Source organism: Azolla caroliniana, unplaced genomic scaffold (genome assembly GCF_043228905.1).
Source record: "Azolla caroliniana isolate FFs.n. ecotype wild unplaced genomic scaffold, voAzoCaro1.0.p SCAF_14, whole genome shotgun sequence".
Lineage (NCBI taxonomy): Eukaryota > Viridiplantae > Streptophyta > Polypodiopsida > Salviniales > Salviniaceae > Azolla > Azolla caroliniana.
In genome coordinates, this window is record NW_028230449.1 from 17,021,400 (window position 1) to 17,039,985 (window position 18,586).

At 42.9% G+C, this 18,586-nt stretch overlaps 1 protein-coding gene across 1 annotated transcript in view; it reads left to right on the forward strand.

Annotated features, from left to right (window-relative positions):
• Positions 1-18,586, forward strand: part of GMI1 (gamma-irradiation and mitomycin c induced 1) — a 58,210-nt gene that overhangs the window by 23,906 nt on the left and 15,718 nt on the right. The window contains exons 20-26 of the mRNA XM_087330693.1: positions 12,098-12,253; positions 12,337-12,358; positions 12,443-12,551; positions 13,347-13,463; positions 16,592-16,945; positions 17,829-17,965; positions 18,330-18,504. Of these exons, the coding sequence (XP_087186819.1) occupies positions 12,098-12,253; positions 12,337-12,358; positions 12,443-12,551; positions 13,347-13,463; positions 16,592-16,945; positions 17,829-17,965; positions 18,330-18,504 (1,070 nt within the window). The remainder of the gene's footprint in view (positions 1-12,097; positions 12,254-12,336; positions 12,359-12,442; positions 12,552-13,346; positions 13,464-16,591; positions 16,946-17,828; positions 17,966-18,329; positions 18,505-18,586) is intronic.

Here is an 18,586-nt window from a genome sequence, read left to right on the forward strand (position 1 = left end):
GTGCGTTTTGGAAACGGTTTTAGTAACTTGCTCCTAGGGTTTTGTGCCTGAAGCGAATCCTGAAGATTCTGAGTCGTGGGTGCCATAATAAGTGACTAGCACCACGTGTCTTGAAGGTGAGTGGGGTGCTTCTAGTGATTTGCATGTGCTTTGCATGTGTGAATAGCTTAAATAGGTACTAACTGAGTGGTGGCGAGGGGTGCTCCTAAAATTGTGGGTGCCTAGGTGGGTGGTGTAGGTGTAGCTAATCAGTGGCTAAACTATGGTTAATCCTACCTACTACTACTTTTATTAATTTCAAGAAGGTGGGTGAGTCCTTATTTAGGGGGACACGTGGCGTCCTCCGTGGTGATCTCCCGAGTCTTGGTTGTGCCGTGTGGCTCGGTAAACGGGTTGGGTGGTGTAGTCCCTTGATATGGTCGAAGTTGAAAACCATTGGCCCAGCTTTTGACCGTGTCGTCGGCGAGTGTGCCGAGCTGGAACGTCCCGTTGAACTCGTCGATAATCCAGAATGGACCGGTCCACCGAAATCTTAATTTTCCCGGCATTGACCCGAGTCGTGTTTGAAAAAGAAGAACTGGTTTGCCGATGGTGAGCTCCTTCTCCAGCCCATGTCGATGTCGATCCACGAAAGCCTTGCGTTGCCATTGGCGTTGTTCGAGCTGGGCCATACTCTCTATCCTATCTTCCCCGAGTTCGAGGAGTTGTTCCAGCTGGTATTGCTCGGATTCGGCCTCGGGGAGCCGTGCTTTGACTTGAACTCGGAGGCTCGGGACTTGGAACTCGACAGGCATTCCGGCTTCTAACCCGAACGCCATTCGAAAGGGGGTCAATTGGATGCTTGTTTTGAAAGTCGTACGATACGCCCATAAAGAAATATGAGAAAGCACATCTGTTCTGTAATATACATTCGTTGGAGGGAGAAAAATACAGAGATCTCTTATATTTACATGAGGAGAAGTCCCTCTTTATAAAGGCCAAGATCTGGCCGTTGGGCTAACTAGCTGTTGGAACTAACTAGCCGTTGGGCTAGCCGTTACAACTTTTAAACATTCTCAACACTCCCCCTCAAGATGGGTGAAAAATATCCACTAAGCCCATCTTGTCACACAATCTAGTAAGACTTACTGGCCCAAGTCCCTTTGTAAGACAATCTGCTACTTGATGTTCAGTAGAAACATGACTCAATTTTAATATTCCATTATCAAGCTTTTCTTTGATAAAGAACCTGTCGATTTCGATGTGTTTGGTCCTATCGTGCTGTACCGGATTGTTGGCAATGCTGATTGCTGACTTATTGTCACACCACAACATCATCTGATTTTCTTGATTCACCTTTAGTTCTACTAGGAGAGTTCGCAGCCATAACATCTCCGCAACTCCTATAGCAATAGCTCTATACTCTGCTTCAGCTGTTGACCTTGCTACTACTGACTGTTTCTTACTCTTCCAAGAGACTAGATTGCCTCCAACAAACATGCAGTATCCTGATGTGGATTTTCTGTCATCAGCACAACTGGCCCAATCAGAATCACAATAGCCCTCAATATTAAAATGACCATGTTTTCTGAAGATTAATCCCTTCCCTGGGGCACCTTTGAGATATCTCAGAATATGGTACACTGCATCCATATGATCTTTCCTCGGATCATGCATGTAGCGACTTACCACACTTACTGCAAATGAGATATCTGGACGGGTGTGGGTCAAATAAATCAGCCGACCTACCAATCTTTGATACCTTTCACGATCAACTTTCTCTCCCGCAAGTTCAGTTAGCTTGATCTTTTGGTCGATTGGAGAAGCTACAGGCCTACAACCCAACATTCCAGTTTCTTTGAGAAGATCAAGTACATATTTTCGCTGAGATAGAACAACTCCTTCTGCTCCACGAGCTACCTCAATTCCAAGAAAGTAGCGTAGCAATCCTAGATCCTTCACCTCAAACTCTTTACCCAATTGCATCTTCAGTTGGGCAATTTCTCCTTCATCGTTACCTGTGATAATTATATCATCCACATACACAGCAAGCAATGTAGTATGGTCCTTGTGTTGTCGAAAGAACACTGTATGGTCTGCATTCGTCTGTTGGTATCCCATACCCACCATAGCCCTTCTTAACCTGTCAAACCAGGCTCGAGGAGATTGCTTTAGTCCATAAAGCGACTTCCTAAGTTTGCAAACCTTACCTACTGTTTGAATTGTACCGAAACCTGGGGGAACATCCATGTACACTTCCTCCATCAACTCTCCATGAAGGAATGCATTTTTTACATCTAATTGATGTAATTTCCAATCCTTATTCACTGCTAAGGAAATAAGTGTTCTAACAGTGCTCATCTTCGCCACAGGTGCAAAAGTCTCATCATAGTCAATGCCATATGTCTGACTATATCCTTTAGCCACCAATCGTGCCTTGTATCGATCTATTTTTCCCTCTGGGGTCTGTTTTATTGTAAACACCCATTTGCACCCAACCGCCTTCTTTCCCGGTGGTAGTGACACAATCTCCCAAGTTTTGTTCTTCTCAAGAGCTCCGAGTTCTTCTTGCATGGCTGCTTTCCATTTTGGATCTTCTTTAGCAACCTGCCAACACTTGGGTAAAGTGACAGAGTCTAATGATGCAATGAATGCTCTATGTGTAGCTGATATGTTAGAATAAGAGATAAACTGAGCAATATCATGAGGAAAACCATAACGATCAGGAGGGACCCCTGCATTACTGCGAGAGGTCCTCCTAATCTCGATAGGAGAAGGAGAGGAAATCATATCACCTGTGATTTCTAGGTTCGGGAGTTCTGTAGGTATTTCAGAAGTCGAGGCAGGTCGGGACATGGAACTTGATGGCACATGTGGTGCTGAAGACGTGTTCACATTTCCGTCTTTCTGCCTCCTCTTCCTTGTATACACCTTTAGCTCCCCCTCAACTTGAGTCCCAACACATATAGGCTCCTCGTCTTCGTTTCCTTCTTCTTCCGTACCTCCTACGCTCACTTCTTTCTCAGCTGATGTAGGGATCAGCAAAGGAATTGATCCTATTTTTAGCAACCTCTCACAATTATCTCCTTCCCTCATATTTTCAGTCTGAATTAAGTCATCAAAGGGTGAAGTTACCCCTTGTTTATAATATGGCTCTGACTCTCTGAAATGCACATCCATGCTCACAAATAATCTCTTCTCTACTGGACTCCAGCAAACATAGCCTTTTTGTGTGGCAGAGTATCCCACAAATACACATTTTATAGCTTTAGGATCAAGTTTTCCTACTGATGGTCTACTGTCCTTTACAAAACACACACATCCAAACACCTTCAAAGGAAGGATTCCAGAGTTATTGCCTTGCAACAACTCACATGGAGACTTCCACTCCAATACTCTAGAGGGCATTCTATTGATCAATGTGGCAGCCGTCAAAACTGCCTGTCCCCACAACTGCTTTGGGACATTCATAGAAATCATCATGCTTCTCGTTACCTCTAGAAGATGTCTATTCTTCCTCTCTGCTACTCCATTTTGTTCTGGTGTATATGGGCATGTAGTTTGATGTTGTATTCCTTGATCTGAGAGGTATGCCCTAAATGTCATGTTAGCATACTCTGTTCCATTATCAGACCTCAACACTTTTACTACTGCACCATATTGAGTTTGAACTGCTCTATGAAAATCTTTAAAACAAGCAAATACTTCATTCTTTTTCCTCATCAAATATAACCAAGTCACACGAGAGAAGCAGTCAATGAAAGAGACAAAATATCGATATCCATTAATAGAACTTGTGGGACATGGTCCCCAAACATCGGAGTGTATTACATCAAATGCATGGGAACTCCTATGACCCGAACTAGCATATGAACTTTTAGTAAGCTTACCAAATTCACATGCATCACAAACAAGTTTTGTTTTATCCGCCTTTTCAAAAAGGTGTGGATACACCCGACTCAAAATGCCATAAGAGGCATGTCCCATGCGTTGGTGATGAAGTATTAACAAGTCCTCATAACTCATTCTAGATCCCCTTACATCTATTCCCTCTACCATAGATGCTAATGCTGAATCCAGCCCTTCACGATCCAAATACCATAGTCCACTATGCCATGTGCCAGTCCCAAGTCTCCGACCTGTCCCTTTCTCCTGGAATATCACCTTGGGAATATCAAAAGAAACAACACATTTTAGTTGGTGTATGATAGAACTTATAGATAATAAGTTTACTGGGAAAGAAGGAGCATGCAACACATTAGACAATGTCACAGAGTCGGTACATTTTACTGTACCTATACCCACTACAGGTTGTATAGTACCGTCAGCAATTTGAATGCTTTCTGGCATTGATAAGTGAGTATATGAGGAGAATTCACTAGCATTACCCGTCACATGCCTAGATGCACCAGAATCAATTATCCATTCTGGTGTAGAGGCAAGAGTATTTGTGTTGCTAGTACTTGTGGCCGAATAAGCATAGGTGGCAGTGTTACCTCTTGACATGAATGAAGTATCATCTGCGGCTCTTTGCTTCCTCCTAAGTATTTCTAAGAGAGCTTGATCCTCTTCGGTGAACACCACCTTAGTTCCTTCCTCTTCTTTTGCTACCATCAAGTTTGCTTGGTAACCTCCTCGTGCACCTCTTCGGCCCCCTCGACCACGACCTCTAGTTTGTCCACGTCCTCCATATTCTCTCTCCTTAGATGGTTTAGGGCAAGCATTCTTGAAATGACCAGCTTCACCACAATTGTAGCATTTTCGATTTTCACTTCCGCTTGTATTGGACACCATTAGTGCCGATCGTACCCCTGGAAGTCCGGTAGTGTCAGAGAGCAGCTTCATTCTACTCTCCTCTTGTATCATAGTCGCGATTGCCTCATCAAGTGTAGGAATTTCTGCCTTAGCTAGAAGAACTGCCCTTCTTTGATCAAATGACGGGTTGAGATGTTTCAAAAATTGCATAGTTCTTCTTTGAGCAGAAATTTCCTTGCTCTTACACTGAGGATCATTGCACACTGTCACAGGCGAGAAATGATCGTATTCTGCCCATAGACGCTCCAACTCTATGGCATATTCCTGGACCATCCTATCTCCCTGGCAAACAGCATCAATCTCCTGCTCGATTTGAAATACTCTCATGTTGTTTCCCCTCCCTGCATACGTCTTTTGCAATTTCTCCCATATCTCCTTTACACTTAAAATTCCATCAACTGTTGTGGCGATTGATGGAATCATGGAGTTTAGGAGCCACGTGTACAATGACATGTGGGTAGCTCTCCATGCTTTCCATTCATTGCTCGTTTTCATAGGAGGCTCTTTCTCTTCTCCCGTAAGGTAGCCGTCAAGGCTTCTTCCTGCCAAGGCACCTATAATCCGACGCGACCAGCTCAAGTATGTGGCTGGTCCATCGAGTTTGAACTCAACTGGGAGGAGTTCAAGTCGGGGTGGTGGTTGCATTCCTGTCACACCTCCAGATGCTACTATCTCAGCCTGTTTCATGTATTTCACCAATGTTTTCACCTCATCTTCATTCAATTTTGAGAACACATCATCCATCTTGTCAACTTGGCCTATCTCTGCTTTCCTCTTCTGACTTTTTTCCCAAGTCACCTCTCAATCACATAGCAATGTCATCCCAAATGAAACAAAAATCCCCCTTTCCTCTCTTGAATGCTAGGACAGTGCTGTTCCAATCACTGTCATTTCAGCAGAAGGGTAGATCTAGGGTTCTGCAGAGGACAGATCTAGGGTTTTGCAGAGGGGCGGATCTATGCTCTGATACCATAAAGAAATATGAGAAAGCACATCTGTTCTGTAATATACATTCGTTGGAGGGAGAAAAATACAGAGATCTCTTATATTTACATGAGGAGAAGTCCCTCTTTATAAAGGCCAAGATCTGGCCGTTGGGCTAACTAGCTGTTGGAACTAACTAGCCGTTGGGCTAGCCGTTACAACTTTTAAACATTCTCAACAGCCCACAACGCGCTCTGGAGTTTGTCATCCCAATCGGTCCTGTTTTCATTGACGATCTTCTTCAGTATGGTTTGGAGGATTTTATTGGTTGATTCCGCCAAGCCGTTCGCTTGTGGGTAGTATGGTGTGCTTTTCTTGTGCACCACCGCGTAGTGGTGTGTAAGCTCACGTATTATATGATTGATGAAGTGCCCACCTTGGTTACTAACGAGCTCGATTGGACATCCGTAACGGCACCAGAGGTGCTCGTACACAAATTTAGCCATGGATGCCGCCGTGTTATATCGGAGTGCCTTAGCCTCGACCCATTTGGTGCAGTAATCCGTGGCAACGATAATATACCTATTCCCTGTTCGGGCCGCGGGTGGTTTGAAAGGGCCTACAAAATCCAAACCCCATTTTTGAAATGGGTCCAACGGAAGAATCGGTTGGTGTGACATTCGTGACTGTTCCATTGGTTGCCCCAGACGTTGGCACAAATCGCACTGCCGGCAAAACTCGTGAGCGTCTTTCTTCGTTGTCGGCCACCATAATCCACTTTGCCAAACTTTCCTCGCCGTGGAATCCCCGGCGTAGTGTCCCCCAGCTACTCCATGGTGGGCTTCCTGAAGAACGGCGTTCTTCTCGAATTGCCGAATCGCTCGGCGCCATATGCCGTCCGAGCCTTTGTGGTAGAGAATGTCCGAGACGAGGCAAAAATTCCGGCTACGCACTGCTAGGCGTTTTTTCGTGTCAAGGGTCATGTGCTCGGGAGGTACACCGGTAGTGAGAAAATGGGTCATCTCCGTGATCCATTCATCTCCGTTATCGTCTGGTACCGTGGTCAGGTTAAATAGGTTGGCGTCCGGTAGCTCGTCGTACATTGTTTTCGCCGGTTCTCCTGGCTCAAGACGGCTCAAGTAGTCGGCGACGGCATGTTGTACCCCAGGTCGATGCTTAATCTGAAAATCAAACTCTTGTAGTAGGAGCATCCACCGAGCTAACCGTTCGGTGAGGGCTTGTTTATTGACCAAATAAAGAAGGGCCGAGTGATCCATGTGAAAGGTAAATTTTCGGCCCAAGAGGTAATGCCGAAATTTATTGATGCTATAAATCATACCGAGGGCCTCCCACTCGGTGGTGGAGTAATTCTTTTCTGCGGTCGAGAGCCGTCGGCTGGCGTAGTACACGGGCCTATACCAATTCGGGGGTGTGCATTGCATCAGGGCACTTTCGATGGCGATGTCCGAAGAATCTACGAAGACATGAAACGGTTCGGACCAAACCGGAGACTGGACCACTGGGGCATGTGACAACATTCGTTTCAGGGTCTGATAGGCCGTGTCCTCGATTGACGTCCATTGGAAAGGAAGGCGATGGATTGTCGCGTGTAAGGGTGTCGCGAAATTGGCCACGTGTCGTATCATTCGGCTGTGCCACCGGATCTGTCCCAAAAAACGGCTTAGTGCCTTAGCGTTCGAGGGTGCGGTGGCATTCAGGATTGCCTTTACTTTATCTGGGTCCATAGCGATGCCTTCTTGACTGACAATGTGGCCGAGAAGGTTGCCGCTGGTGACTAAGAACGCGCATTTCGCCGGTTTTAAACTCAATCGAGCTTGGCGACATCGGTCCAGGCAGAGTCGTAACTGGGTCATGTGTTCCCGTCGATGGCCATACACGGCGAAATCGTCGAGAAAGACTTGCATGAACGTCGGGATGTAGTCATGAAAGATTTCGGTGATGATGCGTTGGAACGTAGCCGGCGCCGTTTTTAGACCGAACATCATAACTTCTGCTACAAAAACACCCCATTCTGTGACGAAAGCGGTTTTCTCCTGATCCTTCGGGTGCATTCTTATCTGGTTATAGCCGCTGAACCTGTCGAGGAAACTGTAGCATTCGTGGCCGGCTACCGTGTCGAGGACGCTATCCGTGAATGGGAGAGGGAAACCGTCGGTGACTGTTGCCGCGTTAAGCTTCCGATAGTCGACGCAGACGCGGATTTTTCCGTTCTTCTTTGGGACCACTACGATCGGGCTCAACCATGTAGCCCGTTTAACAGGGCGAATGAAGCCCACTCGGAGTAGTTTGTCAATTTCCTCTTTGACTTTAGCGGCGTAGTTGGGGTTCATCCTGTAGCGCCTCTGCTGAACCGGCCGAGTGTCGGGTAAGATGTGAATTTGATGTTGGTAGTATTGAGGATCCAGCCCCTTCATATCGGTGTAAGACCAAGCGAAAAATCCTGGTAGTCGGTCAGTAATTTTACGAGGCATGCCCGTTCGTCGGTTGGTAGATTATTGGCAATTTGTACCGTACGGGGATTCTCGTCCGAACCGAGGTTTATTGTTTCCAGGGTTGATGCTTTCACTCGTTGTGAAATGGCGAGTTCGTGTTCGAAAGCCTCCCGAGCATGACGTAGCTCGGCAACTGTGGTTGCATCTGGTTCATCCTGGGGTGGTGACTCTTCCGTGACTTCCTCGTCTTTAGATGGCTCGATGGTTGGTAAGGCATTGATTTCGAAGAGAGGGATGATCGTGGGATGATCATCTAGGAAGTCATTGACCTCCTCATCGGCCAACCCGTCAAGCATATGGACCCCTTCCGCGTATAACGGCGAAGTGTTGAGGGTGACGGGGACTCGTTCTTCAGTGATGATTCGGACTTTTGTCTTCCCTCTTCGGAACGAGATCATGTTGCGTTGCCAATGTTGCTTGATATTTGCTGTACGCAACCATGGTCGACCTAGTAACATTGGGTAGGTGCCTTGTGTCTCCAGTCGTAGCACTACGGCCGAGATCGTGAACATGTGGCCTCCGAGTCTGAAGTCGAGATGGCGGATTAACCCAATGGGGTGAACAGAGCGGGTGTCGGCCATCCGAAGCCAAAAGGGGCATGGTTCCCATTGATTCAGGCCGAGGTTGAGACACGTTGACTCGCTAATAACGTTTACGCCGGATCCGCCGTCGATGATGCATCCGTGCAGGTCTTGTCCCTTAATGATGATTCGCATGGCTGGGTTCTGAGAATCCATGAGTGGTGGACCAGTTCCTGCTTCGGTGAGGTGTACCGGTGGCGTCACGGGCTTAGTATTGGCCTGGAGTGCTGCCAGGGTGTCCCGAAATCTCGGCATGAGTGGTAGCAGTTTATGTAGGGGCAGCGAGATTCGGGAGTTGGTAAGAACATCCCATAGCTGGTCGTCCTCCGACGACATGGAAGGTGCCGAGGTTTGTGGTATTTCACTGGGCCTGTCCCTCATGTCAGTTTGCATGCGTATGGCATTATTTTTATTGGCCGTGTCGACCCATTCTTTTGCTGCCTGTCGTACGTCATCCTGGATTTGCCACTGCGTAGTCTGTGCTTTACTCCGGGTAGTGACCGTTTGAACATCGGCCATGATACTGTTCACCGCGGGTGCCTTGCCACGGTTGGTTGTCGGACATTGCGTGGCGTAGTGGCCTGGTTGATTACATTTAAAACATGTCACGTTGGCCGAGTTGCTGGTGTCCGCTCGGTCTGTGTGTGGAAGTTGTTGTTGATCCTCGGTCTCGTTTGGTGGTGGGTTGTTCCGAGGTGCGTTGGAGTTGCGCTGGGCATGTTGAGGAGCGTCCCGTCGGCGGTTGTGATTAGGTCTTCTATCGTTGCGTGTGTTGCGGTTGCCGTTTCGCCGATCAATGCATGAGTTCCTTCGGTCATACCGATCATCGCGATCGTCATCGTATCGAGCATAATCGTCGTGCCGGTCATCGCGATAATAATCACGACGGTTATCACGTTGGTAGTCGTCGTCTCGGCGCCATCGATCCGGGGATCGCGGTTGGTTGTTATCTTGGTCTCGGTAGATATATCGCTCGTCCTGCCGAGAGTATGTATTTCGTGGCTCGATCTGGCGGACCGGTGCTGCCGTTGTGCGGTTCAACATATTATATTCGCACTGCTCGACCGTGTGAGCTCGAGACTGACAGATCGGACACTATGGTCGGTGGGGACATTCGAGGGCCAGGTGCCCTGATCCTGAACACGCAGTGCATTGGAGGGCTTGGCGAAAGCGATTGTCCTCTTGGGGAAGAGCGTTTTGCAAGGATGTCATCGAGAAAGCCGTGCCGTGCTGGTTCCGATCGAGAGCGAGAATGTGCGCTATGACTTGTTTGATAGTATGGTTGGCGAAATTTGAAAAGTGCGAGAGTTGTTCGTAGAGGCTCTCTTAAACTGCATAGGAAAGTGTCCGGTATATGTTGTGCCGAGACATCATCGACCACTTGTCTGTAGAGATCCTGGAACCGGATCATGAACTGCGTGATTGTTTCGTGTGGTTCCTGGCATATAGCAGTTCCCGTTTAGGCACCTCGCAATGAAAAAGTTCAAGGAACTTTGTGCGCACGATTTGGAAAGTGGTGGCCTCTCCTATTTCGAGGCGAGAGTACCATCGTGCGGCCGGTCCACCGAGGGAGAGTGTGAACTCGGCAATCTTCGAGGCATCGATTTTGGCCGGCGTGAGGCGGTGCGTGGAGTGGTTAGCCTGCCACGTGGATATGAAGGCACAGACGTGTGACTCCGCGTCTGGTCCGTCGGTATATCGTGGGTATGGGTACGGCATGATGTCGTACTGTGGGTCTTCTGGTAGCACCGGAAAAGGGTTTAGTTCCGGTTGATTGACCTCCGGAGGGCTCGACGGGGGTTTTGGTGGTGAATCAACTCGCGATCGAGTGTCCGGTGGCGAGGATTGCACTGGACAAGCCCCCGATTGATTGGGAAAGGATTGGTTAGTGACCGCCGAGTCGGAAGTTCCTTCGACTGGCTCAGGGCGTCGGGCGGGTGGCCGAGACCTCGTGGTGCGAGAGGGCGCCGTAACAGCGTCTGGTGGTTACCTTCAGCGAAGTTCGCTGTGCACTCACAGCTGTCACCGGGCGTGCCAAATTGTGTTACCCGTTCCTTTGGGTGAACACCTTCGATAGATCTGCGTGTATCGGTCTTCAAGGGCGTGGTACGTGAAGGCTCGTAACAGAGGTGTCAAGAGAGATACAGGGCTCAGAGAGAAGACACTAGCGAGGTCTTGATAGACGTGGCAGTGTAAAACTCATAGGTAAGGATCAAAGCACAGACTCATGCAGCAAAAATAGGCACAAATCAGATATATTACTATGACAGAAAAGATTACAGAACACGGCCTATGGCCGGTGACCTTACGAGTTTATCTAATTACGAATGACTAAGCTAGTGCTTCCGCCTATAGTTTTCTTCTCTCCCTCTCTGAGGTACTGCTCCTCGTTTAAATAACTTTTCCCCTAATACACAGCCGAGCCGTCGGTGGCCCGTGATACTCGGACTCGGCGTTTGCTAATTTCCTAATTTTACATTTCTGTCCTCTGGACAACATCCAAGAGATAAGGAAATTGAAATTTGTCGTGCACACAGGCCCTGGCCTTGTGGACCACGATATCACCACCCTGTCATGGGTGGCATTATCTCCTGCCATTGCAGGTGCTTTTCTCACTTCAGAGATCTCTTCATTTGGATTGACGTATACCAGTGATCTTTTGAAGACAAAAATTACAATTTATCTGACTTGAGAATCTTACATATATCCATAACGAGATTCTTTAGTCATGTTCGATTTTTACTTGTTTCCTTAGTGAAATTTATTTTGGTTTGTTGTCAAAGACAAGAATAAACTTCTGTTTGGTCTTGTAGGCCTTAAAAAGACGTTGATATAAATAGCTTTCTGAAAGCTTTATTGTAGAGAAAGGAGTAGTATAATCCAAGATACTTTGTGCCATCTCTCCTGAGCGTTAATCAGGAATACCCAGATTTTTAAAATAGTAGAGCTCCAGTGCCAGACGACCATTGCATCATGTATACATGTTGACAAACTGCAGACTATTTGGGCAATGTGTAGAGAGGCATAGAGATGTACAGATAACATGCGATATTTTTTTACATATCATGTACTGAATGAGAGGCTTTTAGTTTACCCTCCATCTTGTTGAAGGAAATGTAGTTGAAACACACTCAATATTAAATAGATATGACATTTTTAAGCTGTATGTACCAGCTCTTTGATTAAAGGTTACTACAAAGGGTAGTCTTGTGATAAGCTTAAGGAACTAAATTAAATTTGCTAATTATGAGTGGGTGGTTGCTGATTCTTAGACTTTTGTTGCAGTTGCTTGTCTGCTTATGGAAATAAGAAGGAAGGGAATACTCTGGAAATCCGGTATGTTGTTAAAATTTTGCAAAGGTTCTCTGCCACAAATGAAAAACAGAGATTTCTATGCAATCTTGGAGTATATCTTAGCAGATGGTTTTCCAGATTATAGAGGTACTTTTTGTCCTATTTTGAGCAAAATATTGGTAGTTAAAATTCAATATCTAAACTCTGGTTGGTCTGATGCTGTTTTGCAGGAAATACGAAAGTAATATGCAGGTATGCAACTGTGAAATTAGAAGTTCCTATATCAAGGAACCATTTTAGATGACAATTTCATGTTTTATCTGATGAGGTATCCAGGCCAATGGAGATTGCTAAAGGTGATGGTTGCCATGTGTCCCTAAATCTGAATATGTTCTCTTTGCGCAAGTCAGTGGCTCTCTCAGTTGATCTTCTGAGTCCAGATAAAGTAAATTGGCCTACTTGAGCATTTTGCTTTTCCATTGGAATGATTATTGTACTTTTATAATGGAGGATGTTTAATATATTGTAACCCTTGATAGGACATTATTGGCTGTATTGCAACTGGGTTTTGACTATTGAATAGACAAATGTGAGAGGATGGTCCGCATACTTGAAGGTTGGTTTGGTGGGAGGATCCAGGTAGACTTGCACATATGGGGTGATAGACTAGTTGGAATCAAATGAGTTTATGATTGAGGTCATTGGGTGTGACCTATGTTTTGCGACAAGCATTGCTTCTAAGACTTCTGGAAAGAAAAAAGGTGCAAAAGCTGTAGGAAATGTTGTCTCGATCTAATGTTCAGGTTGAGACAATTTGGTGTTAGCTTGTGTTTATCCTCGTCTTAGAGTTACTCTTTGTATCAGTGTGTTGAGGGGGTATCTCAAAGGTGGTTATGTTAGTGATAAACTTTTCTGCCGACAAGTTCAGATTTCGAAGGCCAGAGTTAGTGGATGAGTGGCCAGTCTAGACAAGCAACGTTTTGCTGAGATCAGGGTTACTAAGGGTGAGATATATCTGGAGTAATTATGTGCCCAGTGTACAAATGCATGAGGTCAGGATTTCGAAAGATGCAACATGGTTGTGTGTTCATTTTAATACTGATCTCTGGCTATCTTCCCCTGTAGCCGGAATGTAGCATGTTCCTGACTTGACACGTTTCCCTTTTAATTCGCATTGTCTGGTTTCTTGAAATTTGTGTTATCTTTTTGTACACTAATTCCCTCTCCTTTCTCTTTCTAGTGTGAAATCCTTCACGAGGCAGAATGGAACCGTGTCAAAGAAAATAAGATGCTTCATACACCTGGCCGAATTGACATTCTTGATTCACAGAGGCTTAAAGGTTTCGGTTTGGATGGGGTAACAAAATAACAACCTACATTAATGAATAAGTATTGTCTGGAATTTAAATGCTCACATGCTCACATTTATACATCCATTTTGTTTGTGCGATGTCTGTTGTCACCCTCACATTCTGAATAAACTGTGCAACTTGAGCTATTCCTTGATGGTTATAATCTTTGCTTGTTCTTGACCTCGTTAAAAGGCTCAATTGTAAACAATGATCACAATAGTGATATTCTTCTTTAATAAATAAAACAGAACTTCTGCAGAAACAGAATTTTGTCCAGTAACACATTTCATTTAGTGATTACAAATCTCTATTTGTGTTGGAACCATCAAAAAAATCATTTGATAAAAATGACTAGGCAGTTACTCTACCTGGATTCACACTAGAGACATTCTACAAAATCAAAATAGATAATCCTTCATACCTTATGAAACATAGCAAGCATGTAAGATTACCCAACTGAAAACTAGGTATTGAATATGGGCTGGATTTAGAAAAGTGAGGTGAGGTTGGGGATTTATGGTATAGACTTAATAAGAGTAATAAGATTGTGAGGATTTTTAGCAGGTGTTAGCTAATTACCTTGTTTTGTTTTTTCCAAGAAAGATACTACATTATTAGTAAAAAATGAGGCTGTACTTGAAGTATGTACATATAGGTAATGACCTCCATGCTAAATTCTAACTGGCAGCTTAAATAACCACTTCGGTGTACAGTAGAACCACTCAACCTTGTCCGAAGTGACTATCAAGTATTCCTTTGTCCCATATGGCATGAAACTCCCAATTGTTGTAATTCTGCCCGCCATGTATTACCATTCTGTTATCCAAAGAACCTTTGAGATTATGCACAATCTCTGTCCAAATCCCAGAAATTATATGGCCAGGTCTTTCAGTAACATTTTTGAATGCCTCCAAATATACCAAATTGCGATACTACTTACCAATGCCATATATCAGGTTTACCAGTCTCTATTTGTGGATTCAGAGGTATAATTGTTTTTTGCATCAGACCATGTCTCATAACAAGAGCATTTGCCACACCATCTTGTTCATATACCATTGGCTGATCTTGTACCACCGTCCATAATACTGCCTGCCATGTATATACTGCTTGAGGATATAGTGGTATCAACAACGTTACGATATTTCCATCGCAAACTCACAACTGCACAAACAATGCTTAGCAGTCTCCACTAGATTCGTACAAAAAGGGCCTTTTTTGCCATCCATTAACTAAGAATCAACAACTATTGAAAACAGACAATTTTCCTACTCATTTTTATGCCCCACAACCATGTCCAAAATTGCTTGAGATGTTGTGGAGAAAGTCTATTCCGTGTCTAGAAAACATGTGGCTGTTTCCTTCCATAACCTAGCGCCTAATATTTTCCTGCAAATCTTCACAGAATACTAAAAAAAGAACCGACACTTTCCAATAAACTTCTCCAAGATCCCAAGTCAAATCGAGACACTGAAGTTGTAATCACTTGTTGGTATTATAGGCCATTTTGGCCTCTGAAAAGATGTTAATATATCTTTCTTTCTCTCCATAATCTAGAACCTCCAAATAATATTCACCTTTTGTGGATCCGGATCTAAACCCATTTTGATCCATCATTACCACCCTCACTGCAAACAAAAACTAATAAAATTAGTTTCCGTATGTGTGAAAGTTTACCTACCATCATCATGTATATTGAAAGTCCTAAAAATGTTTTGTCCAGTATAATCTCTTATTCCAATCAAAACATCCAATGAAGTAAATAAAGCTAACCACTTCTATGTAGAAGGTCCAAAATGCATCTGAATATTAGAAAGGGTGGCTTGTATTGCAGAACACATTGTCTTTCCGCACCTTATGTTATTAAGAGTTAGCATTCTTTGATCTTGTATAGCAATCTTTGATGTTATTACTTTGTTTTCCTCTATTAAGATTAGTATTTTTTTCCAAAAAAAGATTAGTATTATTACTATGCTTATTGTTATTATTATGTGTAGTATGCAAGCAAAACTAGTATAGGTTATAAGATTAATACATTGCTTTTTGTGTCAAGCCATGTGTCTCTCTGAACTCTAACTCTAACTTTTTGTGTCAAAGTATTATAATGATCTCTAATCTTATCTCTTCCTTAAATCCCATTGCTATCTTATTTCTTTTTTAATCCTATTGGTAATCTTAACCTTAATCTCACCATCTTAATCTTAATTTCACCATTAATCTTCCATCATCTCTCTACGAACAAGAACATCAATACCAATAATAAAAGACACTGAAAAGAGAGGCGTGTTAAAGTGTTTTATTTCATTGTCCCTTAATCGCATTTTGCAAAGACACATGAAACCCTAAACTTTCATTCAATTTAATGGTCATTGGAAGATTTCCGAACCCTACCTAATAAATCCATAATTGATACACTATAGGTGATCAATCATTATCTATACATCTGATAACATTTGTGCAGGACCTTCAAATGCACATAGTAACACTCAAAGATGTAAATGATCTAAATGGACTTGCATCACTAGCGATCGACAAGCCACCAATGATCTGAATCTGAACATCTTTTCGAACTTCCAGTTTCTTTCAACAATAACATCCCATGCCAACTAAACGACTAGCAAGCTAAAACTTTCTTGGTTTTCAAGCATCATTTCTCCTTCTTTAAATGAGCATATCCATGCTCAGTCTGATGAAACAACTTTAAAGTCAATGCCATTACTCCAAATAGTCTTCAATGTGCTACCCTTAAAGTGAAACAATACACCAAAACTACTAATCACCCACAAGCTGTTGAAGTTCTTACGACTTGATATATCACTCGATGCTGCATTGAGCTGACCAACCTAGAGGTTATAAGTTGTAATTATTATCCGAGAGATTGTATCAGTATGAGTATAGGTATTGTCTTGTAAAGGTTAAAAATCCTCTCCCATATGGTTTGTAACCCTCTTTTCTACCAGACTCATTATGAATATGTCAAAATTTGTCAGCTCAGAGAATGGGTTATGAGCCAGGCATTATGTTTCTGTGATAGGACTTAAATCCTAATTATATGAGATAAGCATATATTCTGGTAGTATCACTTCTGTAAGTAAATATTTTCAAGTGTTTTCAGTATGTTTGTACTGTGCAGGGTCTTAAATGCCAAGTAAAAGCAGGAACAAAACCATTCAATCAGATATACGCTGTCGTGAGATCTAAGCAATTCGTAAAGCAACAGAGAGATGGAAAGTGCTTTAGCACAATAGAGCAAAAGACCATAGTGAAAGTATCAATGCAAATGAAATTGAATATCAAAACAAAAATTTCATCAATCACTTGTAGTATAGGAGATGGTGCTTCTGAACAAAGGGATCTTGACATCACTGTAATTGTAGAAGAGCGGGCTGTCAAAGGCATTCATGGATTTTATTCTTTCAATATAGACTCTGCAGATTTTAAGAAGTTTTACACAAAGGCTGGGCGCTATATATTCACCTTCTCCTTGGTAAGTTCAGGAATGCTGACATTTGCTACAAAGTGTAACATAAAATGTACAGGTAAACTGAAACTCAGTTGCTGCTATAAATTCCAGAATTAATTTTCACCCATATTGGAAATGCTGGTATTTAATTTTCATGTAGATTGAACGATCCTGATGTTGTGAAATCTTTGGAATCTGCTTGATTTGTAAAATTATAAATGTTGTGATGGATTCATTCATAGGTATGGATGGATGCTTCCTTCTGAACAGTCATAATTAACCTATCCTATGGACAAGTTTTAAAAACCTTCAAGTGTTCAGGAGGTTATCATTCTTTTCAGTTTGTTCACTCTCCTTGTCCTCATAGTTCTCAAATATGGTACAACACTTTGATGTAATCTCTGGTTTGGACTTACATGTTGGCCTCTTAAAAGACGTTAATATGTATCTTTCTTTCTTTCTTTCTTCTTCTTTCTCTCTCCTTGTGCTCATAGTTCCTGTAATCGTTTTATTTTGGATGCAAACAATTTTCTTATTTATTTTTATTTTTATAATTGGTTCATATTTTTTGTGCCCTTTCAGAAAATAGGAATATTATGGCTGTCTTTATATAGAATATTTTACTGTTTGCTTTAGTTATGCGCATTATCTATGATCACCTTGTGCATGTACATTATATAAATTCCCCATTCTAACTGGATAGAAAATTCTTGTCATCCATTCTTATTGATGAACAGTAAATCACTAGTGGCTTGTGATTGGAAACCACACCATTTGAATTGGATGTCTACAATATAGAATAGCTATTGATTCTGTGTTACTATATACTGGGTCTGATTCTTCTAGTTGTCTGTAGCTAAATAGACAACAATTCTATATATATATTTTGCTTTGTACATATTTGCAGATAGACGATGATGGGGGGGTGGTATTAGGAGAAATACTTGAAGTGCTTGTTCTGCCATCTGATACTATTGGAAAATGGATGCTATTGCTTGAGACCTTCCACTCATTAGAAAATTATGCGAACATTCCAACTGTAAGGTATAATATAGAGGTGTTACATGAAGATATATTAAGGTTGAAATTGTTGCATTCGAGTCTTGTGATGCCACCTGTTAAAACCAGCATTCTACCATGTTCAAGAACTGAACTATAATTTTCAATGTACCGAAATCTAACTAATGTATTTGAAACTATGTATGAAAGAAAGATAGAAAGATATATTTACATAGAAACCAAAATGGCCTTTTAAAGAATAAGAGATTGTCTTAAAATGTTGTATTGTTTTTTAGAGAAACCAACCAAAATAACAAGTTATCTAAGAACTTAAGTATCATATATGAAAACAAATATACAGGTTCCTGATTCTTGGATTTGAGGTTGCTATGGAACTTCTCAAGTGCAGGTTAGGATCTCAAATCGGTCCACTTTCAGTTCGATGCTTTGATGAGTATGGGAATCTGAAAGAGATGGATGATCCTGTGGATATTAAATTTGAAATCTGGCGCAATAGGAGACAACTTCACATTGACTTGGTGGTGGTTGGTGTCTCATACGAAGGGGATTTAGTCACCATAAAGGTTGGTAGGGTTCATGTATGCATGCATCTTTGTAGAGTAACAAATATCAACAAATGTGCTACATAGTAATTTGTGGTAAAAC